We start from the raw sequence: 22839 nt of genomic DNA, 5'->3' as shown, positions 1-22839 counted from the left end.
ATCAGTGAGATCATTCGTCTTTTGGAGTTTTAGATTGGCTTATCTCACTTAGCATGATATTCTCCAGTTTCATCCATTTGCCTGCAAATGCCATAATTTTATCATTCTTTATGGCTGAGTAATATTCCATTGTGTATATATATATACCACAGTTTCTTTATCCATTCATCAATTGAAGGACATCTAGATTGGTTTCATAGTTTGGCTATTGTGAATTGAGCAGCTGTGAACATTGATGTGGCTGTATCTCTGTAGTATGCTGATTTTAAGTCCTTTGGGTATAGGCCGAGGAGTAGGATAGCTGGGTCAAATGGTAGGTCTATTCCACGTTTTCTGACGAATCTCCACACTGCTTTCCAGAGTGGCTGCACTAATTTGCAGCCCCACCAGCAATGTATGAGTGTACCTTTTTCCCCACATCCTCGCCAACACCTATTGTTGCTTGTATTCTTGATAATGGCCATTCTAATTGGGGTGAAATGGAATCATAGGGTAGTTTTGATTTGCATTTCTCTTATTACTAAAGATGGTGGACATTTTTTCATATGTTTGTTGATTGATGTACATCTTCTTCTGTGAAGTGTCTATTCATTTCCTTAGCCCATTTGTTGATTGGGTTATTTGTATTCTTGGTGTAGAATTTTTTGAGTTCTTTATATATTCTGGAAATTAGTGCTCTATCTGAAGTATGAGTGGCAAAGATATTCTCCCACTCTGTAGGCTCTCTCTTCGCATTGCTGATAGTTTCCTTTGCTGAGACAAAGCTATTTAGTTTGAATCTATCCCAGTTATTGATTCTTGCTTTTATTTCTTGTGCTATGGGAGTCCTGTTAAGGAAGTCTGATCCTAAGCCAACAAGGTGAAGATTTGGACCTACTTTTTCTTCTATAAGATGCAGGCTCTCTGGTCTGATTTCAAGGTCCTTGATCCATTGTGACTTGATTTTTGTGCAGGGTGAGAGATAGGGGTTTAGTTTCATTCTGTTGCATATGGATTTCCAGTTTTCCCAGCACCATTTGTTGAAGAGGCTATCTTTTCTCCATTGGATATTTTTGGCACCTTTGTCTAGTATTAGAAAATTGTATTTATTTGGGTTTGTGTCCGTGTCCTCTATTCTGTACCATTGATCTACCTGTCTATTTTGGTGCCACTACCATGCTGTTTTTGTTACTATTGCTTTGTAGTATAGTTGAAGTTCTGGTATTGCGATACCCCCCGTTTCATTCTTCCTGCTAAGGATTGCTTTAGCTATTCTGGGTTTCTTATTCTTCCAGATGAATTTCATGATTGCTTGCTCTATTTCTGTAAGGTACGTCCTTGGGATTTTAATTGGAATTGCATTGAATGTATATAGCACTTTTGGTAGTATGGCCATTTTGACAATATTAATTCTGCCTATCCAAGAACATGGGAGATCTTTCCATCTTCTAAGGTCTTCCTTAATTTCTTTCTTCAATGTTTTGTAGTTTTCATCGTAGCGATCTTTTACCTATTTGGTTAGATGGATGCCCAAGTATTTTATTTTTTTTGAGGCTATTGCAAATGGAGTTGTTTTCCTCATTTCTCTTTCAGCTGTTTCATTGATTGCATACAAAAATGCTTTACATTTATGCGTGTTGATTTTATAGCCTGCTATTTTGCTGAATTCATTGATGAGGTATAGAAGTTTTCTGGAGGAGGTTTTTGGATCCTCTCAACATAGAATCATGTCATCTGCAAATAGTGACAGCTTAAGTTCCTCTTTTCCTATTCATATCCCTTTAATTTCTTTAGTCTGCCTAATTGCTCTGGCTAGAGTTTCAAGGACAATGTTGAATAGAAGTGGTGAAAGAGGACATCCCTGTCTTGTTCCCGTTTGTAAAGGGAATGGTTTCAGTTTTTCTCCATTAAGAATGATGTTGGCCATGGGCTTAGCATAAATAGCCTTTACAATGTTCAGGTATGTTCCTAGTATCCCTATTTTTTCTAGTGTTTTGAGCATGAAAGGGTGTTGTATTTTGTCAAATGCTTTTTCTGCATCAATGGAAATAAGCATATGATTCTTATCCTTAAGTCTATTGACATGATGGATTACATTTATTGATTTATGAATGTCGAACCATCCTTGCATTCCAGGAATGAACCCCACTTGATCGTGGTGCACAATTTTCTTAATATGTTTTTGGATACGGTTTGCCAATATTTTGTTAAGGATCTTTGCATCTATATTCATCAAGGATATTGGTCTAAAATTTTCTTTCCTTGATGTGTCTTTTCCTGGTTTGGGTATGAGGGTGATATTAGCTTCATAGAATGCGTTTGGTAGGGTACCCTCCTTTCCTATTTCCTGGAATGAGTTCTTCTTTGAAGGTCTTGCAGATCTCGGCTGAGAATCCGTCTGGTCCTGGGCTTTTCTTGGATGGTAGATTTTTAATGGCTTCTTCTATTTCATTGCTTGATATTGATCTGTTTAAATCGTGTATGTCCTCCTGGTTCAATTTGGGAGGAGCATATGTCTGTAGAAATTTGTCAATGTCTTTGGAATATAGATTTTCAAAGTAGCTTCTCATTATGTTCTGTATTTCAGTGGTGTCTGTCGTGATATTTCCTTTTGCATTATGTATTTTACTAATTTGAGTCTTCTCTCTCCTTCTCTTTGTTAGTGTGGCTAAGGGTTTGTCTATTTTGTTTACTTTCTCAAAGAACCAACTTTTTGTTATGTCAATTTTTTGAATAGTTTCTTTTGTTTCAATTTCATTGATTTCAGTTCTGATTTTAATTATTTCCTATCTTCTACTACTTTTGCTGTTATTCTGTTCTTCTTTTTCTAGGGCTTTGAGCTGTAATGTTAGGTCATTTAGTTGTTGACTTTTCATTCTTTTCTGGAATGCGCTCCATGCAATGAATTTTCCTCTTAGTACCGCTTTCATAGTGTCCCAGAGATTTTGATATGTTGTATCATCATTCTCATTGACATCTAAGAATTTTTTTATCTCCTCGCTGTTTTCTGTTATCCATGTTTCATTCAATAGCATATTATTTAGTCTCCAGGTGTTGGAGTGATTTCTGGTTTTTATTTTGTCATTGATTTCTACTCTCAGTCCATTATGATCTGATAGAACACAAGGCAGTATCTCTATTTTTTTGCATTTTGTAAGGGCTGCTTTGTGGCATAACATATGGTTTATTTTTGAGAAGGCTCCATGTGCTGCTGAGAAGAAAGTGAATCCGCTCGTTGATGGATGGAATATTCTATATATGTCTATAAAGTCTAGGTTATTGATTGTGCTATTGAGTTCTGTGGTTCCTTTTGTTGGTTTTTGTTTGGAAGATCTATCTAGTGGTGACAGCGGTGTGTTAACGTCACCTAGAATTATTGTGTTGTGGTCTATGTGATTCCTGGAATTGAGAAGGATTTGTTTGATGTACAGGGATGCACCATTGTTTGGGGCATAAATATTTACTATCATTATGTCTTCCTGATTTATGGTTCCCTTAAGCAGTATGAAATGTCCTTCTGTATCCCTTCTGACTAACTTTGGCTTGATGTCCACTTTATCTGATATAAGGATGGAAACCCCCGCTGTTTTACTGAGTCCATGTGCGTGGTAGGTTTTTTCCCATCCTTTCACCGTTAGTCTGTGGATGTCTTTTTCCATGAGACGAGTCTCTTGCAGGCAGCATATTGTTGGGTCTTTCTTTTTAATCCATTCTGCCAATCTATGTCTTTTGATTGATGAGTTTAGGCCATTAACGTTCAGGGTTATTATTGAGAAATGATTTGTATTCCCAGTCATTTGGCTTATTTTTGGTTTTTAAGTTGGCTTGGTTTCTCCTTTGAGTGGTTTTTCTCTAAGGTAGTTCCTCCCTTTGCTGACCTACATTGTTGTTTTTCATTTCCTCCTCATGGAATATTTTGTTGAGAACCTTCTGTAGTGCAGGCTTTCTATTTGTAAATTCTTTTAACTTTTGTTTATCATGGAAGGATTTTATTTCATCTTCAAATCTGAAGGTTAGTTTTGCTGGGTATAGGATTCTTGGTTGGCAATCATGTTCTTTCAGAGCTTGAAATATGGTGTTCCAAGCCCTTCTAGCTTTTAGAGTCTGGGTTGAGAAGTCTGCTGCTATCCGTATTGGTCTCCCCCTATATGTAATCTGATGCTTTTCTCTCGCGGCCTTCAAAATCCTATCTTTATTTTGAATGTTAGGCATTTTCATTATCATGTGCCTTGGTGTGGATCTGTTGTGATTCTGTGCATTTGGTGTTCTGTAAGCCTCTTGTATTTGATTTTCTATTTCATTCTTCAGGTTTGGGAAATTTTCTGATAGTGTTTCATTGAATAGGTTGTTCATTCCTTTGGTTTGTATCTTTGTGCCTTCCTCAATCCCAATAATTCTTATATTTGGTCTTTTCAAGATGTCCCATAGTTCTTGGAGATTCTGTTCATGATTTCTTACCATCTTCTCTGTTTGGACAACTTTATTTTCCAGATTAAATATTTTGTCTTCATTGTCTGAGGTTCTGTCTTCCAAGTGGTCTAGTCTGTTGGTGATGCTTTCCATTGAGTTTTTTATTTGGTTTATTGTCTCCTTCATTTCAAGGCTTTCCGTTTGGTTTTTTTTTTTTTGAGAATCTCTCTCTCTTTGTTGAAATGATCATTTGCTTCCTGCAGGTGCTCTTTCAGCTTATTGGTATTATCATTGCCTGCATTTGCTCTCTTATCTCATCATCTCATCCTTTGCTTCGCGAATCATCTTAATCTTGTATAATCTGAAGTCCTTTTCTGACATTTCTGCTAACATACTGTCATTGAATTCTATTACTATAGAATCTAGATTTGTTTGGATCATTTTCTTCCCTTGTTTTTTCATGTATCTTCCCCTCTAGCAGTGCAGATCTGGGGTATTGCAGATTTCCCCCATAGGCTTATAGTGGCCCTATAGGTTTCCAAAACCCTTTCTTTAAGGGGAGATCAATATTAGCAGTGCCCAAATCAGACACTATGCAATCCTAGACCAAATAGCCCCTATGGGGCCAATAACAAAATTGTCATAATAAACAAAGTGAGTTCAAATATTATCTTTGGTAAAACAAACAGGTTTGCAATAGGTCTGCAGTTTCTAATGGAGGACAAAGAGGATGCAGAGGGATATAGAATGTGGCTGTTAATGGGATAAGAAAGCAATTACAGAAGTTCTAGATAATAGAAAGGGTGAGAGTGTAATCAAAAGAAATTGGATGTTAGCATGCAAAAAAGGGAGAAAGAGACTCTGAGGGAACAGGTAAACAAAAGGAAAAGAGAGCAAGAAAAGTAAAGAAATAAAAACTTAAATTTTTTCAATAAGGAGAATAAAGAAAATCTACAGTATAACAGTCATATAGTAATGAAACCTCCCAGTGTTCAGTAGCCTGATGCATGAGAGGTACCTGACAATGAGCTTCAAGCCTCCAGGAGGCATCTCAGGATGGGATTTGCCCCACCCGAAGATCGGAGCTATGGCTTCCAGGATTATCCAAGATGGCCGCTCTGGCTTCCAAATGTGTTGGCAAATGGGGAGCTACAGCTCAGGGGTGGACGTGGTCAGCTGGAGGTCCTGGAGACAGGATGCAGTTGGTCCAGCAGAGGTCCTGGAGGTCGGGTGTGTTTGGTGTGGTTGTGGGATCCTGGAGGCCGGGTGCAATCAGTCCGTCTGGGGTCGCGGTGATAGGGCGCAGTCATTTGGTCTGGGGGTCCTGGCAGCAGGGAGCAGTCAGTCGATGTGAGGGCCCCAGAGGCAGGGAGTGATCGGTTGGGCTGAGGGATCCTGGAGATGGGGTTCAGTCTGTCCAGCCAGGAGTCCTACGGGCCCTGGCTGTTGTCTCAAAATGGCAGCAGCCACGTGTAATCAAACCTGCAGGTACTGTGACAGTGAACTTCCAGGCAGCAGCAGGCAGCTGGTGCTCCACTGGCGGTTGGCGATCAGTTTGCTGACTGTTGTTGGACGATCAGGCGGTGAACCTTGAGCGTTGGGTGATGGATAGGAATAAGGCAGGCGATGGACAGGCGAGAGGAAGGCAAATGGCGGATGATAGATGCCTGACCGTGAGCAATCTGCTCTCACAAAAGGCGTCGATATGTTGGCAGACTGCAGGTCATTACAGCAGACAAATGGGTAAACACCAGGGAATCGATAAGCAGCAAAAACTGCCTCACCGAGAAACAGATATCCTCTGTGATATTCTTAAAACAGGGTCAAGAAGCTGGGCCGGGTGATGCATATATGGAGGCTCAACTGCTTGGGAGGCTGAGGTAGAAGGATGACTTGAGCCCAGGAACAAGACCAGCCTGAACAATATAGTGAGACTCCTTCTCAGAAACCGAAAAACCTTATAAAATGAGCAAGCAAATCTAGCCCACCCTAGATTCTTCTCGTCCACATTTTTTTTTTAATATCTTAATTGAATGTGTGGCGCTCTGAGAGGTACAGAGGTAAGTGTGTCAAACAGCTCCACAACCATTCAGTCAATGAATTTACGTCTTATCAATGACTTCATATTCTAATAAATTAGACCATAACATGCTCAGATATAGTGCTTCTGTCTTTGTCTATTGTTGGGTTTAATTTCACTGAGACATTTGAGTCACGTGTCAAGGTGAGGATAAACGAAAACAGCCACTTTCTCCACGATACCCACCTACTGTGCGCATGTGTTGGAGGGCACGCACCTGCGCTCTAGTGATCTGTACAAATTTGGGCCTTCCAGAGAACTTTGCCTCTATTCATACCAAACCTCATGTGGCTAGTATAACAGGATAAATGAAAGCTCTAAGGTAAAGGCCCAGTTGTTGGGGGGAGGGAGTGTGAGGAAAGCCTTCATGGAAGAGGTAGCCCCTGAGCTGCTCTTGGACGGCTGCAGAGAAAGTCAGCCATTTGAGGAACGATGGGCAATAGGAATAGCAGGTTGGGGGCAGACGGGGGCTGTCTGAAGGGCTACAGTGCATAGTGTGGGTGGAGGAAGAGATCATGCGTGGCCTCCGCGACCAAGCACCGGGGTTTGTTTCTATACGCTTTGGGAGGCAGTGTCGAAGGGCACAGCAGAAGCCACACTGAATGCCACGGCATGGGTGCAGGGCCGAGCGTGGCCATGAGTGGGGCAGGACATGAGTGTGGGATGTGGCCTGGTCTGGAGCGCAGGTGTGCATCCTGGGGCTCACCACCTCGGGTCCTTCCTCCTCCTGCTCACAACCAGCCTGCCGGGGAGCCCAGTCAGTGCTTCACCCTGCACGTCAGCTCCACACCCACATGGGCCCCGTTGTGTGCATGCTGTAGGCACTAGGGTGGAAGGCACCATTCTCCCTGCCTCAGAAATTTCTCTGGCCACTGTGTGAGGAGTGAATTGGAAGCAGCAACCCAGTTTTCAAGCAGGCGTCCCTGCAGATCACAGGTGTGTCTGGAAGAGCACAGGGAGCCAACAGCATTGTATTCCCTGGGCTTTCCCAAGTGTCTGGAATGAAAGGTGCTCAGAGATATAGCAGTTTTGCCAATTAAAGAGTTATTTTGGATTAAAAGTTTCTATTTTTAGTCTGGAATGGTTGGGGAGGATTGGCCTTCTGTTGAAATAAAGTACTTTGGAAGATCTGTCTGAAGGCATGGAAGCTTTGATCGTGTTGGAGAATTAGGGGCATCTGTCAAGGAAGGGATAATTTCAGTGCATGGGAATTTTGGGAACTTGGTGAGATCTCTAGTAAAGATTTGGGTTATTTGACTGCAAAATGAGTTTTTAATGCTGAATTCCAGCAATAGGAGGAAATCAGGATCTGCCTAAGAGACAAAGAGATTTCTGGTCTGAAGGGAAACTGCTGCACAGTTTTTGTGTGGCTTCCAGGGAAAGCCATCTCTGCCCTTGTCCACTCAGTCCTGGTTAGCACAGCCTTCTAGACCCAGCTCTTTCCTGTGCACTTCTTGAACGTGAGTGACGAGCAGGTCTCCTCACCCCACCCACCAAATCCGTCGTACAGCTTCACTGCTGTACATTCTCTTCTGCTACCTCCCACACTGGCAGTTTTGCTTATGTCTGTTGCAGGTGTTTTGGTTCTCTGTCACACTTGTGGAGTGTAATTTGCCTGAGGTACTTTAAAAAATAATCTTTCTCCCAAGTAAATACCAGGCTGAGTATGCTTTGTCAGGTCCCACCAACCATATTAATAAAACATCTGTCCATATTAAGAACACTTACATGTATTTGTAGAACAAACTAATTCTGATTTCAAAGTCCAGTGATCAAAGGGATGGGGCATGTTTGGCTGCTGAGGTGAGAACGAAAGAGCAGTGGTGGAGAGCTCCTTGTCACGGCCAGCTCCGAGTGCAGCCCCAAGTGTCAGTGCTTCTTCCTCAGCCCCTCAAAACCCATGGGGTGTGTTGAGTTCTGTCGTCTTCAGTTTACTTTTAAAAGTTATATCGTGCACATCACAGAGTTGGGAACTAGAGCCCTTCATTCTGCAGGTAATAAACCAAGCCTGAGAAAAGTTCAGGGACTTGCCGCAGCTCCAAGAAGTCCCATGGCGTTTTTACTACTTCACCATTGTAGCTCTGAGAGGATTCTTAGCTTCCGAACTACTCAGTGTAAAATCAACATGTCGCTTAAGAAGGAGCCTTTCGCGGTCCTTTAGACTGGAGCACAGCCTGTAAACTGCAGCTACCCCCGACTGTGAAGAAACACAGCAACACGAAGAGTGCTGGAGTTTAGTCCCTGGGGCGGTGGAGCCCTGGAAAAGAAGAAGGCTCAAGAAGCGCTCCCTGCTGACTTCTGGCCTGTGCATCTGCCAGCCTCCTGTCCGCAGCTGCTGCCCAGCTGCCACAGACCTTGCTGCCCCTCTGCAGGCGGCTGCTGATGAGGTGAAGGAGAGGTGCCCAGGTCTTGCAGGAAAGGAAGGAAATAATCCAGACAGAAAGCGCTTTCTGGGATAAAACATGCTTGGAGAGCTAGGGAGAAAAGTCTCAGCCAGCTTAAGATAGGATGAGTATGTGCGTCCCAGTAATTGGGATTCACAAGTCTTTTTACTCTTCAAGTCTCATTGGTGACTTTTACTTTGTAGGTAAATTCCTCTGATAGCATAATATTGGATATCCTCACAACAGTGCTGAACACCAGTCTTTAATAAAAATTAACATTATCTAAGTGGAAGTCCTCCTTCTTGGACACCGACTTAGGTTTAGCAAATCTGAAGTAATGTTGCTTTGTGGAGCAGTATCCTTTGCTAAACCTCTAAAATATCATTGATTTGATAGTCAAGAAAGCACCAAATGAAATGCATCCATTTTTAGATTGGTTTCAAGTCAACAGTGATTGAACAAGGAAGTAACATGAAGCCAGATTATTAATTTTGGTTTTATATAGAATGTAGAGTGGGCTGGAAGGACATTCATATTTTGTAACTGGAAAAAAATTAAATTTTTTGATAAATGTACAGTGTTTTAGAAGTACTTTGTTTTTCTTTGGCTTCCTGTAGTTTTGAAATGGAATATAGGATCAAATGAACTTTTTGTTTTCTTTCTATGCACATAAAATGTGACTTAGAAAGGGCTCTTATTAATAAGACAGAAAGTACTAGTATTTATTCACTATTATCATCTCTTTAAGTGGTTATTTGGATTGACAAATATCAGTATGTTTTCTCTGGGTGTTCTTTGGATCCAGAGTTACCAATAAAAATAGATTAGCTTTGTGTGCTCTTGGTTGTTTTATATAATATTTCCTATCTGTTTTTTACAAATGGCTGTCCTAGAGTTGGAACTCTAATCTTAGAAATGTACTGTTTGCAAATTCAGGTTAAGTCACGGACAAGAACTTACAGTTGGCATCGAGAAGTCCTACATTTGGGTCTCTTTTCTTGAGCACACTAACTTCCCTGAGTCTCAATTTCTGGCTTAAAAGGGACAGTAATAAAAGTCTGTTCTGTTTTATTTGTAGCCCTTGGGGACAGATATGATTTGAAATTCAGGATGTTTCACGGTTTAGAAAGGTAGCACAGTGTATGACCTGGGCAGCATCCTCCCCCATACCACGCTGGACTGTCTTATAGTCCAGCGTGGTATGGGGTAACCCACACTGCAGGCTCTAAATAACCCTCAGATCAAGTTTTTTGCAAAGTGAAATTTGGAAACAATTTTTGGAAAAATATGTGAAATTTTGCAGCTTCTTGTGAATAAGGGATTGTGTGGATCCCTGTACCCTCCCAAGCATAGCACAGAATGATGACTCAGTAAATGACAGGCCATCGTTGGGAAGACACATTGCTTCACAAGAGAACTGCTCTGGTGGGCTGGGTTTGTGTCTCGGGTGGGTCGATGGCACATGTGAGGCGCGGAGTTCCATCCTCAGCACCATGAAAGTAAATAAGTAGAATAAAGGCATTGTGTCCATCTACGACTAAAAAAAGTCTTTAAAAAACTGCTCTAGTAAGTACTTGAAATAAGCATCTATGCATTTTGAAGGAAAAACATGACACATTGATCTTCCTAGGACATGCTGATATGAGGTGGATTTTGTGAGAACCTCTTTCATGAGGGGTTAGTGTTTATTGACAAGTTTTTAAAATAACAGTAGTTACTTAGGAATGCGAATCTCCCAAACATGGTGGATATTAGGTAGTGGGGCCTTATTATTGAAAGGTATTTTATAGAAAGGTTACACAAGAGGACCACAGATCTGCCACATGAGTCAGGAAAGAAAGCTTATCCAGTCCTGGGTGTTTCATAGAAAATTGTGAGTATTTGCTGATTTGCCTGCACCCAGATTTGCTCTCCTTTGTCGCAGTGTCACTTCAAGCTCAGAGGTCATTTCCAGTAGCCTGAGCTGTTCTGAAACAAAAATGGAGCTCTTTGCTTTCCTGCCTTGTCCTGTCACCTGTGTGACAGTTGTGCCAACTCAGAAGCAGCAGCATGTGTCTGATGCTGGAGCTTAAGAGAATGTGCCGTAAGGCCAGGCTTCCTGGGTCTAGCTCGGTAGACTGGCACCTCTGTGATGTAGCCCAGGACCCTCCGTAAGGCGGGATGACAGTTGTGTCTACCCAGGCTCACTGTGAGGAGCAGCACAGCCTTGAGTCCTGCCTGCTTCAGCAGCAGGTGCTGGGCCAGGTGAGTACTAGGTGACGAGCGATGGTCGTCATCCGTGTCATCACATTCAGTCTGTCGAGGGCTGTGGTTTCCTCTTCATAGAAACAGGAAGTCAGGCTAAACAATCTGCATGATTTCCTACACATCCAACGTTTGACTTAAGTATCTGTGTATTTAAGTGTTGGCATTGAATTTTGGGGTGACCTTGACCTTGGAGTTGTCATTTGTGTCCAGTAGAGGGCACTGCAGTTCAGAGGGATGAGCTCCCAAGGGATCCTCTGAACAGAGAGGAAGGTGGTGTTGGTCTCCTAGCTTTCCTCTTCTGCCTCTGAGCCAGGAGCCATGGGAAGGGATCTGCTTTTGCCCTTTTTTCTCAAATTTGGAAGGAAAGTAGCAAAACTCCTCCCAGCCTTGTTCTTGGGGCTCTGGTCACAGCACACAGATGACAGCCACTGGCCATGGACAATATCGGAAAGGCAGCTGGCTGAGTGACAATGATAAATTTCCCTGATTGGCTAATGTTTTTATGTTTTAAATTGAAGCATTTCACAAGCATGTCTATAAAATGTTATTTAGACAAATGCATTGATTCAGGATCCCCATCAATCTGGGAAAGCTACCCATACTTGTAAAAGAAGCCGCAGCCTTGTGAGGAATTTGATTGGGAATGTTAGCCAGATTTCATAACTGTCAGCTGCGATTTTAATAAAGCGCTTGAAATTTGTACATCCTATCTTGAATTTCTTTTATGTTTGTAAGAAATACATTTTCACCTAGTATGTATATTTCTTTCTGAGGGAACCACTGATAAAAGGAAAATGCCTCTTACAATCATGAGTGGTGGTTTCATAATATCTTTTATTTCCAACTCATACTTCCTGAAATGCTGCTCCTAAGCTTAGAAAATGAGTTTTTATTGTTAAAATGCAGTGTATCGCTTCCTCCAGCTCCTTCTGCCAAACATTTCTCTTTTACTTTTTGATATTGTGCCCTATGTCAGGTTTCTTTGGATGTAGCAGTAATCATCAGATTTGCTGCTTCTAGGGGGGTTTAGTTTTTTAAGTTAGGGAATATACAGAATCTACTATGTAGTTTTTCAGAAAGTCTCCCTGTCCCTTCTTGAGGCACGTGGTAGACTGCAGCTTGGGTGTTGCTTATGTACTCCTAAATTCTTTTCACGTTTAAAATGCTTGCTACTTACCTTGTGCATAGAGTTGGCCTCATGCCCACAGGCAAAACATTCCATTAAATGCACCCATTCTTGGAGGTGCCATGGGTTTGAAGTCGTTGAGACATTTCTTTGGGAGGGAACGGAACCTCTCTTTATACTGTCATACAAGCAGCTCAGCAGCTTAGGTCTGCCTGGAAGTCAGGTGGTGAGTTGGCAATACCTAGGGATTCCCTTGCTGCCTTTTTAATCTCAAGAAAGAAAAGTGTGCAAAGTCTACTAGCTAAAAAAGCAATGGAATATGTAGAGCCCATGCCATCAAGGAGCCTAAAAATAGAAGGAAACTGGCCAGCGGTTCTGGATTGTGGGCAGACACAGCTCATGTGCTAGGTATTTGCCTCACTCTTGTGCAGATGCCTCACATAGAGAGCATTGGGTATTCACAACTCCCTGTGATTCTCGCCATTGAGCAGGGACGGGAAACAGAAGCTCAGAGAGGATAAGGAACTTGTCCAAGAGCGCACAGCCAGGTCCTGTGTCTGTGTGCAAGGGAGCTGGCAGCAAGGGAGTGGGAGGGACTTTAGAAGGAGAATCAGGAACCGGGTGACAGATTAGCACCAGGTGATTGGCAGAATGCTGGTGTCGACAGAAAAGGTTCAGAAATGAACTGCAGCTTCAGCCCCAGCCCCTCTGCCAGACTTGGCTGCCACCCCACACCACCACCACTTCTGATGCCTGTCGATGTCAGTTCCACCAGGGTCTTCGCAGAGGACCCACATTCAAGGTTCACAGCCATTTTACTATGTGGAATACTAACTTTGCTGAACACTGTGCAGACTGGATGCCCAGGCCCTCAGGTTTGAAGGATGCTTGTGTGAAGTGTTGGGGAAAAAAAGCCAGGCTGAAGCCTTTACCAGCTGCTTGTTTTATCTGGATATCCATCCTCACAACTGATCTCTCTATAGTTAATTTATTAAAGGGCAGGGGGCCCTTCTGGTAGCAGTGAACCTCTAGCTAAGCCTGTTTTATTATCAGCAGAGGTTGTGGCTAAGCTACTTCTAGGTGATGCTCCACTCCAGTCTCTGGTGCTTAGCTTCTTGCTAAGGACTGAATGTTTGTGTCCCCCAAAATCCTAATTTGAAGCACAACCCTCTCTGTGGCAGTTATTAATAGGTAAGGGCTTCGGGAAATGATGAGTCACAGGTGGGATCAGTGCCCTTACAAAAGAGGCCCGAGGAGCTCATTGACCCTTCTGCCATGGGAGGACACAGAAAGCTCCGTGCGTGAGGAACAAACCCTAACCAGGTGTGGAACCTGCTGGCGCCTTGATTTCGAACGTGGCCTCCAGAGCACAGAGATGAATTTCTGTTCCTTATACACTATCCAGCCTAAAGTATTTTGTTATAGCAGCCTGTTGACTAAGACCATACCGTAATTGCAACCATGCAAAGTACAGGTGAGCCTTCAGTACTTCAGCAGCACATTACCAAGGGTATTTTAGTATTAAAAATCTTTTTAAAAATTCTTTTTTAGATGTTGATAGACCTTTAATTTTATTCATTTATTAATATGTGGTGCCGAGAATCAAACTCAGTGCCTCATACCTGCTAGGCAAGTGCTCTACCACTGAGCCACAACCCCAGGACCCTAGTATTTAAAATCTTCAGCTAAATTTTTTTTTGAAGACATCATGACCTTGACTTTTGCCTCTCTCCATCACAAAGTGCACATTTGATGAAGTATGAAGTCTTGTTAGATGTTGCCCGTGTTCTGTGTGGTTTCTCAGGTGTCAGGACCTCTGAGAACCCCCTAGACCCACCTGTGAACTGTAAATATCAGACTGCACGGCTTTGCATTCCTCTTTTCTCTTATGTAGGAGATTTCAGCTAGCAAGAAATATGCTTAAATAATTAAATTCACAGAATGCAGCATCTTGATTTGTAGAATAAGTCCTCCTTCAAGGCAAGAACTCTGGCATGTGTTTTGAGTCTTCTGAAAAAGAGAAAAAAAAAATTGTCTGCAGTTAAAATTGAATTGCCTGAATTGTGAAGCTTTAAGCCTTTAAAAAATGTTAAGGTAAATGGGTCCCCCGTGGCCCAATAGCCCCTCTCTTCTACAAAATCCTGTTAGCTTGGTGGCTCAGTTGTGCATAAAACAAGGTGAGATTTAATTTAATCATTATTGTGTGTAATGTTTATACATAGAAAGATTTACACTTTTAATTTAAGAGCTGGTTAAAGTCCCAGTGGGAAAGCTGATGTAAGATGTAATTATCAAGTATGTTAAATTAGTATCCAAGTACTTCTTCCACTTTTTTTTTTCTGGTTTACTTATTTCTTAGAGTTTTGATGACAGACTGTGTCTTCATTGGCTAGCCCTCAACACTGAACAAGCCAGGATACAGTTTTTATGGCACATGTGGCTGTGTTTCATTGCAGGTACTGGACTGGATCGAGAACCATGGAGAAGCATTTCTGAGCAAACACACAGGTGTGGGGAAGTCTCTTCATCGGGCCCGAGCTTTGCAGAAGCGTCATGAGGACTTTGAAGAAGTAGCGCAGGTAATACGGTGGCTTTCACTGCTTTCTCTCCTAAACCTCTGTGTGGTTGGTTTTGAATCATAATTTTAACCACATCTGAGATGAGTTAGCCTTTTAGATGTGTTGGAGGTGATTCACTGAGGTCAGACTCCCAGGTTCCACAGATGAAGATGTCATTGCCTAGGCAGAAACATGATTTATCACTTGATCATTTTGTAAAATGTGATGTTTGTGAAACAGATACGTCTCGATGGTTTGTCACATTTATTATACCATTTGTTGTCTAATTCATGATATTTTAATTCATAGTTAGAGAATATATTCTATTTCTGTAGTGATGGGCCCAGCATTGACCTTGACTGTTTTAGTTCTGCTAAGTATGTGTGCACAGGAAGCAGGAGCCAGGAATGCAGAGCATGGGATGTATGGAGTGTGGCATTGGGTATGATATAGCGCACAAGCAATGACTTTGGACAAGTTGCTTAACTTCTCTAAAGTGAACTTTCTGCTCTGAAAAAAATCACACACATTCACATGGACGTTATAAAGAAGTAGGGGAAAGTTGTTTTAAAGATTGTCTATGTGAGACAGATCTAAACTCAGATTATGGTATGATCATGGTATCACATGTCTTAAAAACGAGAAAAATGGCAAGATGGTAACTTCGAGAATGATTATTGACTCTCGACTCTGAAAGACAGTGACTTTCCATCAGTGACCATGGGTTCTGGCAGACAGTGGAATGGAATCCTGAGGAAAGTAACTCTGAACCTTGAAATCTGAACCCACTGAACTGTTGTTACTCAACAGTGAGGATAAACTATAGGCCAAGACTGAGAGAGTTTACCACTATCATTTCATTTCATGAGAACAGGGGCTTTGTTTTGTTCATTTCTGTGTCATTAATACCCAGAACAATGCCTGCCTATTTAAGTGTTCATTAAAATTTTATTTGAATGAATTAAGTGAATAAAAAGGAATTATGCAAAAAGGGCTGACATCATCAATGAGAAGAAATTAGTAAATATGTTTGTAGATTAAAGAATTGATCATTTAAGCAAAGGATGAATCTGGGAGGAAGTTAAAACCAGATGGTAGCCGAGCGTGGGTGTGTAACTGTAACCCCAGTGCTTGGGAGGCTGAGTCAGGAGGATCACAAGTTCAAAGCCAGCCTCAGCGATTTAGTGAGACCCTATCTCTAAATAAAATATAAAAAGTCTGGGGTTGTGCTCAGTGGTCCAGCGTCTCTGGGTTCAGTCCCTGGTACCAAAACAAAACAAAACAGATGGTACTGAAGTGCCTGCCCAGTTTCACACGAGCATCAGAAAGGTGCTCAAGAGGCTGGAAGGAGCCGCATACCTGTCTTGGAGTTCTTAACTTAGGCTTGCATGTAGCATGTTTTAATGCCCCTAGAAATACAGAGAGAAGGCATTACTTCCAACTAAAGTTAAAGGGAAAATAACAGAAAACCAGGTAAGTGAAAACTTGGGAAAATGGATCTAAACAAAGCAAAAGAAATAAGAACAGAAATCATGGTAAAAGTCACAAAATAGTAATTTGTCCAGAGTTATCAGTAATTACAGCAAATGAGAAATAGATGATTCTTCTTAAGAGATTCTCAGATCGAATGTGTTTTGAAAGTTATGGCATATGTTTTTTTCAACGAGCACACCTAAAACACAAATACCTAGGGAGTTTGAAAGCGTAATAGGTGTTAGGAAAAGGCCCACCTGGGAAATACTCATCATAAGAAAATTGGTATAGAAATATTAGTGTGACACAAAATAGACTTGAAAGCATAAGAACATTGTCAGAATGAAGAGGGCCTTCGGCTATTCAAGGAAGAAGTCATGCTATAGATAATGCAGCAGTAAGACCTGTGAAACGAAGAGGACAGGACCAGCCCACCGTGTGTCAGGATATGGGCATGGCCAGGGTTCAGTCTCACTTGAGTCAGAGAACTCAGGTATGGTACAGAATTCCTGGACAGCAAACTGCACCTCAGGCCTCTGTGACAGTGTCTTTAAAAAGTTATCATCTTTGCATGGCTTCATGTATAAAGTAGAAGCAATGTTCCTCACCTCTCTGTTTTCATTTGCTGGGAAACATTTTCCCATCTTTTTGTAGCTGAAAAAGAATGTGGACAGTGTGCTCTCATCTTCCTTTAATTAATTAATTAATTAATTAATTTTATTTTTTTTGTGTGTGTGGTACTGGGGATCGAACTCAGGGCCTTGTGCTTGCAAGGCAAGCACTCTACCAGCCGAGCTATCTCCCCAGCCCTTATTTATTTATTTTTATAAGATAAGATACTGCTGTAGTTTCTGTGATTTGAGGATGAGTATGAAATTCAGATCATATGTGCAAAAATTTTAGACACCAAAAAAATTTAAGAGCCAGAACTCCAAATTACCAAGCTCTGGAAGTTGAGGTTCTTGTCTGGAATTGTGTATTTTTATGTGTTTGTAGGCGAGCTGCCCTTTCCCTCTTCCTCCTGCCTTCCTGAGCACTTTCTGGCATGAAGGACTAGGGTCTGCTGCGTTTCCTCTGGTTTCTGTCACCGCATTTGACCCTTTTCCCTCCAGTCTTGTGGGGCTGCCCATTCTACATTAGGGAAATGTCTTCTATGGCTAACCTTGGCACGATAAACTTAGTCGTCAAGTCTAAAATAATCACCAGAACTGTCTACACAAGTCCCCAGGGGCAACAAGAATGAGAAAACTTTATTCTTAGAAAATGAACATTTTGCCTTAAGGTTTGTAGGGCAAGCAAGGGGTCAAAGAAGCATTTGTGTTATGTCTGCTGGGAGGAAGACCAGAGCTTGGCTGCGCTTTCTGCCACCCAGCTCAGTTTCAGTCCTTGCTCATCGTCTCTTGCTCTTTATCCTGAGATTCCAAGGTTGCCTGACCCTCTTCCGCAAACTGAAAGTTTGTCAGCCCTTCTGAGCTGTGTGCGAAGGGAGGAAACCCTAGTTATAAACACGCATTGCTCATGGCGCAGTTATTTGCACTTTCCCCCGCTCTGGTTTTCAAATAATCACCCACCTATGTCAGCTCTTCTGCCAGGTACAAAGGAGCAGGTGAAGGCGCAGCAGGTAGCTGTAGACCTCGATTTCCTGAATGGGCCTGGCTAGTTTCTGAGGGCTTTCTGTTGTGGAACCTGATGTCTAAGCCAGGACATAGAAATGACTAGAATTTAGCTTGGTGGTGAAGAAGAGGAGGATGTTAAGCCAGGCATGGGATCAGCAGGTGGAACTGTTGTGCAGCAGGGCCATTCGGCCTGCCAGACTGGAATGGCCTGGCCTTCTAGGGCTGGGGAGGTGTGTGCATGTGACCAGGCCCCTCTCTTTGGCCCCTGTCCTTTGCAAGTCCACCATCTGGTGTGGGCTCCGGCTCTCCCTCCTAACCTGCGACTGCACCTGTGTTTCCTCGTTCTCTCAGTTTCAGCTTTTCCTCCTTCTGTGCTCCTCGAGTCCCACTGCAGGGCTTGGTCCCATTGGGAACGGTTTGTCTCCAGTGTATTCACCATCTCCCTTTCTCAGTTCTGTTTTCCTCCCTCTCCTCTCGTGAAGAACGTCACTTGTTTCTGCTGTGTGTTTTAAGTACCAGCTGGTTTCAGAAGAGTACTCTGCTGCTTTTAATTGCTTCCCTGTCACTCACTATCCAGCTTTATGTCTCTTGATGGCACAGCCGACATCCAGCAATTTGCTTTGCTCAGAGTAGACATGGGGCAGCCATGAACTGGGACCCAGCTGCTCATACGGTTAACTTCCTCTCGAGTTTGAGTCACAGTGTCCCACCCGTGCAGTCCACGATGTGCATTCACTTCCTGCTTTCTCAGAGGCTCGAGTCTCCTGTAAAGACAGAACAGAGGTAGCCCCACTCTTGGAGCTCTCCAGTCTGTGTCACCAGCACCAGCGCTGTCTTGACCTATAGGCTAGTTCTCCAAGGACTTGCTCCATCGAGTGTGGTAGGTGGAGGGGCTGCCCGCAGCAGAGGCCAGCCACCGAGGAAGGCATCTGGCAGGCATGGAGTTGCAAGGCCCAAAGCAATAGGGGGACTCACTCTAGACCCCACCATGTTTATTGAAGAGCTTTGGGATAGCATTTTCAGTGGAAGTGATCATGACTATTAGGTGGCTTACTGGAGCCTGACCTTGTTAGGGACATGTGTAATAGACAGTGTCTAGACAGACAGAGCCCTGGTGTCAGGGCAGAATTGCACTTTATTTGTAGCTTGTTTGACAGTTCTCTCATTCCTCCCTAATAATAAAATGGCGTTAGGCAAGCTGTAGCACAGGGCTGGTGGAGCGAAGGGTCTTCACAGCTTTGCTTCTCTGCCCTCTTGCCGTTACTTGCTTCCTTTCAAAGCAGATTGTGGTAGACGTGCTCAGGTGTCTGAGTTTATATTTTAGATTTATGTATTGTTTGAACAGAATGGTCTGTCCTTAAAACTAGGAACAGAGGCATCTTTAGTGCTTCGTAAGGAGTCTTATTTCATTTTCTGAAATGTATTCACAAAGGTAAAACAAAATCTGAGATTTAGAGAGAAGTTTCCTTTTTTTTTAGTTAAGTGTAAGGTTGTTTAGTTTATGTCTAGTTAATAAAGACTTTTCTTTTAGTAGACTTCTTTAAATTAGGTGCGGCATGATGAAGTAAGAAAACATTCAAAAAGGAAGTAGTGAAAGTCTGTGTTTGAATTCACTGAAAATGTACTGAATTTAGAACAATTTTCGTGTTCTGGGAAGGAGGAACCCAGAAAGAACCTCATGTTTACTTGGTGGAAGTGAGTGGTACAGCCCAGCGTAACTTCCTCAGGCAGCGGACATCACAGCAGGGGCCTTGGTCTCACCCACTCCTGTGGCCTCCTCAGGAAGCACTGGGATTCTTTTGCACACAGCTCTACAGAGTCGAGAACCTCCTCGTGACTGCTCTGAAGTTCCATTACTTAATTCGTACTGTGATTGTGAGTAGACGTAGCCGGTTGACTGAATCCATGCAGATTGTTTCGTAGTGTGTGATATGCATAGCCATAGTGCATTCTCAGGTACTAATCCAAAAAAAGATATTAGCCAGATGTGGTGGCAGATACCTGTAGTCCCAGCTACTCAGGAGGCTGAGGCAAGAGGATCACAGGTTTGAGGCCAGCCTAGGCAACTGGGTAAGGCCCTGTGTCAAAATAAAAAGTAATTTTAAAAAAGAGCTGGAGAAAACTCAATGATAACATGCCCTGGATTTAGTCCCCAGTATTGGGGAGGGGGAGAAAATAAATTAAATTGCTTTTCATGTAAAACTTTTTTGCAGGTAACTGTTGAAAAAGAAGATGCTCTTTAGTAGTGATCTTTTACCTTCTGACTAGTTGTCCAAGTCAGTGTTTCTTTTTAGATTTAAAAAACTATGATTACAACAGCCAGTAAAGCCCAGAAAACTAAGATGAAGCTGCTTTTGAGGCCACAGAAGGTGTTTTGAATGTCAGTACCGAGTCTCTGGCACAGCATCTTTCCATAGGACTGCTCTCTGAGTGCTTCCTCTGCCTGGCTCCTTACTGCTTAGCCCCCAGGATTCAAATTCTCTTTCAAAGGTGTAATCTATCAGAGAATTTGTGTGTGTGCATACCATGCTCACTTTGATGGGCGGGGGAGGTGGTTTCTGCCTAACTTCTCCTCTGTGAAGTTCTTCTCCCTCTGTGATTAATAAATACCTTGTGGGCAGGTATTTGGGATTTTGTACATACTCTGTTCGTTTTCTGTTTATGTCCGTATGGACTCGTGGCTTTATTGTACTCTATGGATAATATATTGTGACCACTTTTGATGCTCAGGGTGTCCCTGATTAGACTGGCAGAAACTTCTCTATATCCTGACTTGTCTACTTAGGCTTGAAGACTTCCTGACTTTTGGGTACAATAAGATGTTTCAGTTCTTGTTCTTTTTTTTTTATTGGTGCATATTAATTATACATAATAGTGGGATTCATTGTGGCATATTCATACATATGCATCGCATATGATTAGATCATTTTCCGTCCCCAGTAACTCCCCTTGCCCTCCTCTTCTCCTTCCCCAACCCCTACTGGTCTCTCTTCTATTTTCATGTAGAATCTCCCTACCTGTTTTTTTTCCCCTTTTTCTCTCTAATTTCCACATATGGAGAAAACATATGCCTCTTGACTTTCCAAGTCTGGTTTATTTTGCTTAGCATGATGCTTTCTAGACCATTTATTTTCCTGCAAATGACAAAATTTTGTTGTTCTTTTTAACTGAGTAAAGCTCCCTTTTGTACCTATGCCAATCTCTTTATCCATTCATCGATCGATGGACATCTAGCCTGCCCCATCTTCCCCAGGAGAGCTGCCGACAGCAACTTACAGCCGCAGAGAGCAGGCGTGTGGGCGCTGACTGGCAAAGCAGAAAGGTGGGGTTGCCAAGGCCGAGGGTGCCCATCCTCTGCAGTATACGTAACTCGCCAGGCTTGGAGCTTTGCGATTTAATGCCTTCCCTGCTGGGTCAGTCTTGCTTGGGCTGTTTACTCTTTGCTGCTTGCCTATTTCTCCCTTTTGGAATAGGAGTGTTCATCCTGTGCTTATCCCACCATTATATCTTGGAAGTAGACAATCTTTTTCTGATTGTACTATCTCAAAACTGCAAGGAGTTTACTTTGAGTCTCAAATAAGACTTTGGACTTTTGAGCTAATGTTGATATCAACTACAATATTGGAACTGTTGGGCATTGAATGATATATATTTTGCTTTGTGAGAAGTACCCACATCTTAGGGAACAGGGCAGGGTGCTGTGGTTCGTCTGTGGTTTCAGTGTGTCCCACCAAAGGTGCATGTGTTGAAGTTTAATCCCAATGTGGGGTGTGAGAGAGTGGCAAGTTAATGACTGGGTTTAGAGGCGACTAGGATTTGGATAAGGTCATTAGCATGAAGCCCCCATAATTGAATCACAGGGACTTTATAAAGAGAGGGAAAGATAGGAAAGATACCAGGAGTAACACACATGTACTTCCTGTCTCTTGCCACCTGATGTCCTGCACAACCTTGGGACTTCAGCAGCAAGGATGCCATTACTGGATGTGGGTCATTGTCCTTGGGCTCCAGAATCATGAACCAAAACAAGCCTTCTTCCTTTGTACCTCACCTAGACTATGGTGGCAAGTTACTGGCACCAGGACACACATCGACACAGACTCCCTCCTCACCTTGCTCAGCCCCCACTTCTGCTGTTCCCACCCTACCACAGGGATGCCCTCATCACCCCATCCATCTCTGACTCCCCACAGGGACACCTGGCCCACTCCGTGGGTCACCTCCAACCCTCTCCATGAGACACCTACCCTGCTCAGCTTTAGGACTTGTTTGAGGAGTTGGAAGAAGTACTCACCTTTCTTCTCTAGAGAAACTGCAGTCTGATTTCTGGGCCCTGTGGCAGGCCTTGACTCTATTCTGTCCTGCACAGCAGTCCACCTGTCTCAGCCACCTCCCGCCTCGCCAGTGGCCCCCTGGTGGGCAGGGTATGAAAACAGTCTAAGGGCTCTAGTGTAACTTGCTAATGTGAGGAACCCACCTCAGCCTCAGATTTCTCAAGAATTAAAATGATCTTCAGTATTTTATACATGTATTTACACTTACTTTTCAGTTCTTTGAAAGTCTGACTACCAAATAGCCATTGTAGTTACAATTCCTTTTTAAAATGTGTATCCTTAAGTAGAAAAAAGATAAGCACCAAATTACCATTAAGTGGAAGCATATGGAAAGGTTCAGGACAGCAATTTAGTATTTATTAGGAGCCTAACCTTTAACTTGCACTTTGGGAATTGAAATTCACTCTGCTTAAAACTGAGAAAAAAAGTGAAGCAGGCATTTGTGACTGTGGACTGTTGCCTGGCTGTACCTTAGCAAAAATCTGGGAGCCCTTTCTGAGCCGTGAGACAGCCAGCAGCTGCCAGCGATACCCTGCTGCTGCGTCAGGTGCATGGGCTTGGCGGTGAGGCCCGTGTGCACAAACCTAAATCAGTTCTGAGAAAGCCTGCAGATAGATACATAGAGGACTCCT

General features: G+C 42.8%; 1 protein-coding gene across 1 annotated transcript in view; it reads left to right on the top strand.

Moving 5' to 3' along the window:
• Positions 1-22839, top strand: part of TRIO (trio Rho guanine nucleotide exchange factor) — a 331715-nt gene that overhangs the window by 156640 nt on the left and 152236 nt on the right. Inside the window, 1 exon segment of the mRNA XM_079145182.1 lies at positions 14683-14805. Within this exon segment, the coding sequence (XP_079001308.1) occupies positions 14683-14805 (123 nt within the window).

The sequence above is a fragment of the Sciurus vulgaris genome, assembly GCF_902686455.1.
Source record: "Sciurus vulgaris genome assembly, chromosome: 6".
Taxonomy (NCBI): Eukaryota; Metazoa; Chordata; class Mammalia; order Rodentia; family Sciuridae; genus Sciurus; species Sciurus vulgaris.
The sequence above is the reverse complement of the archived record's forward strand: the minus strand, read 5'-3'. Positions and strand labels throughout refer to the sequence as shown.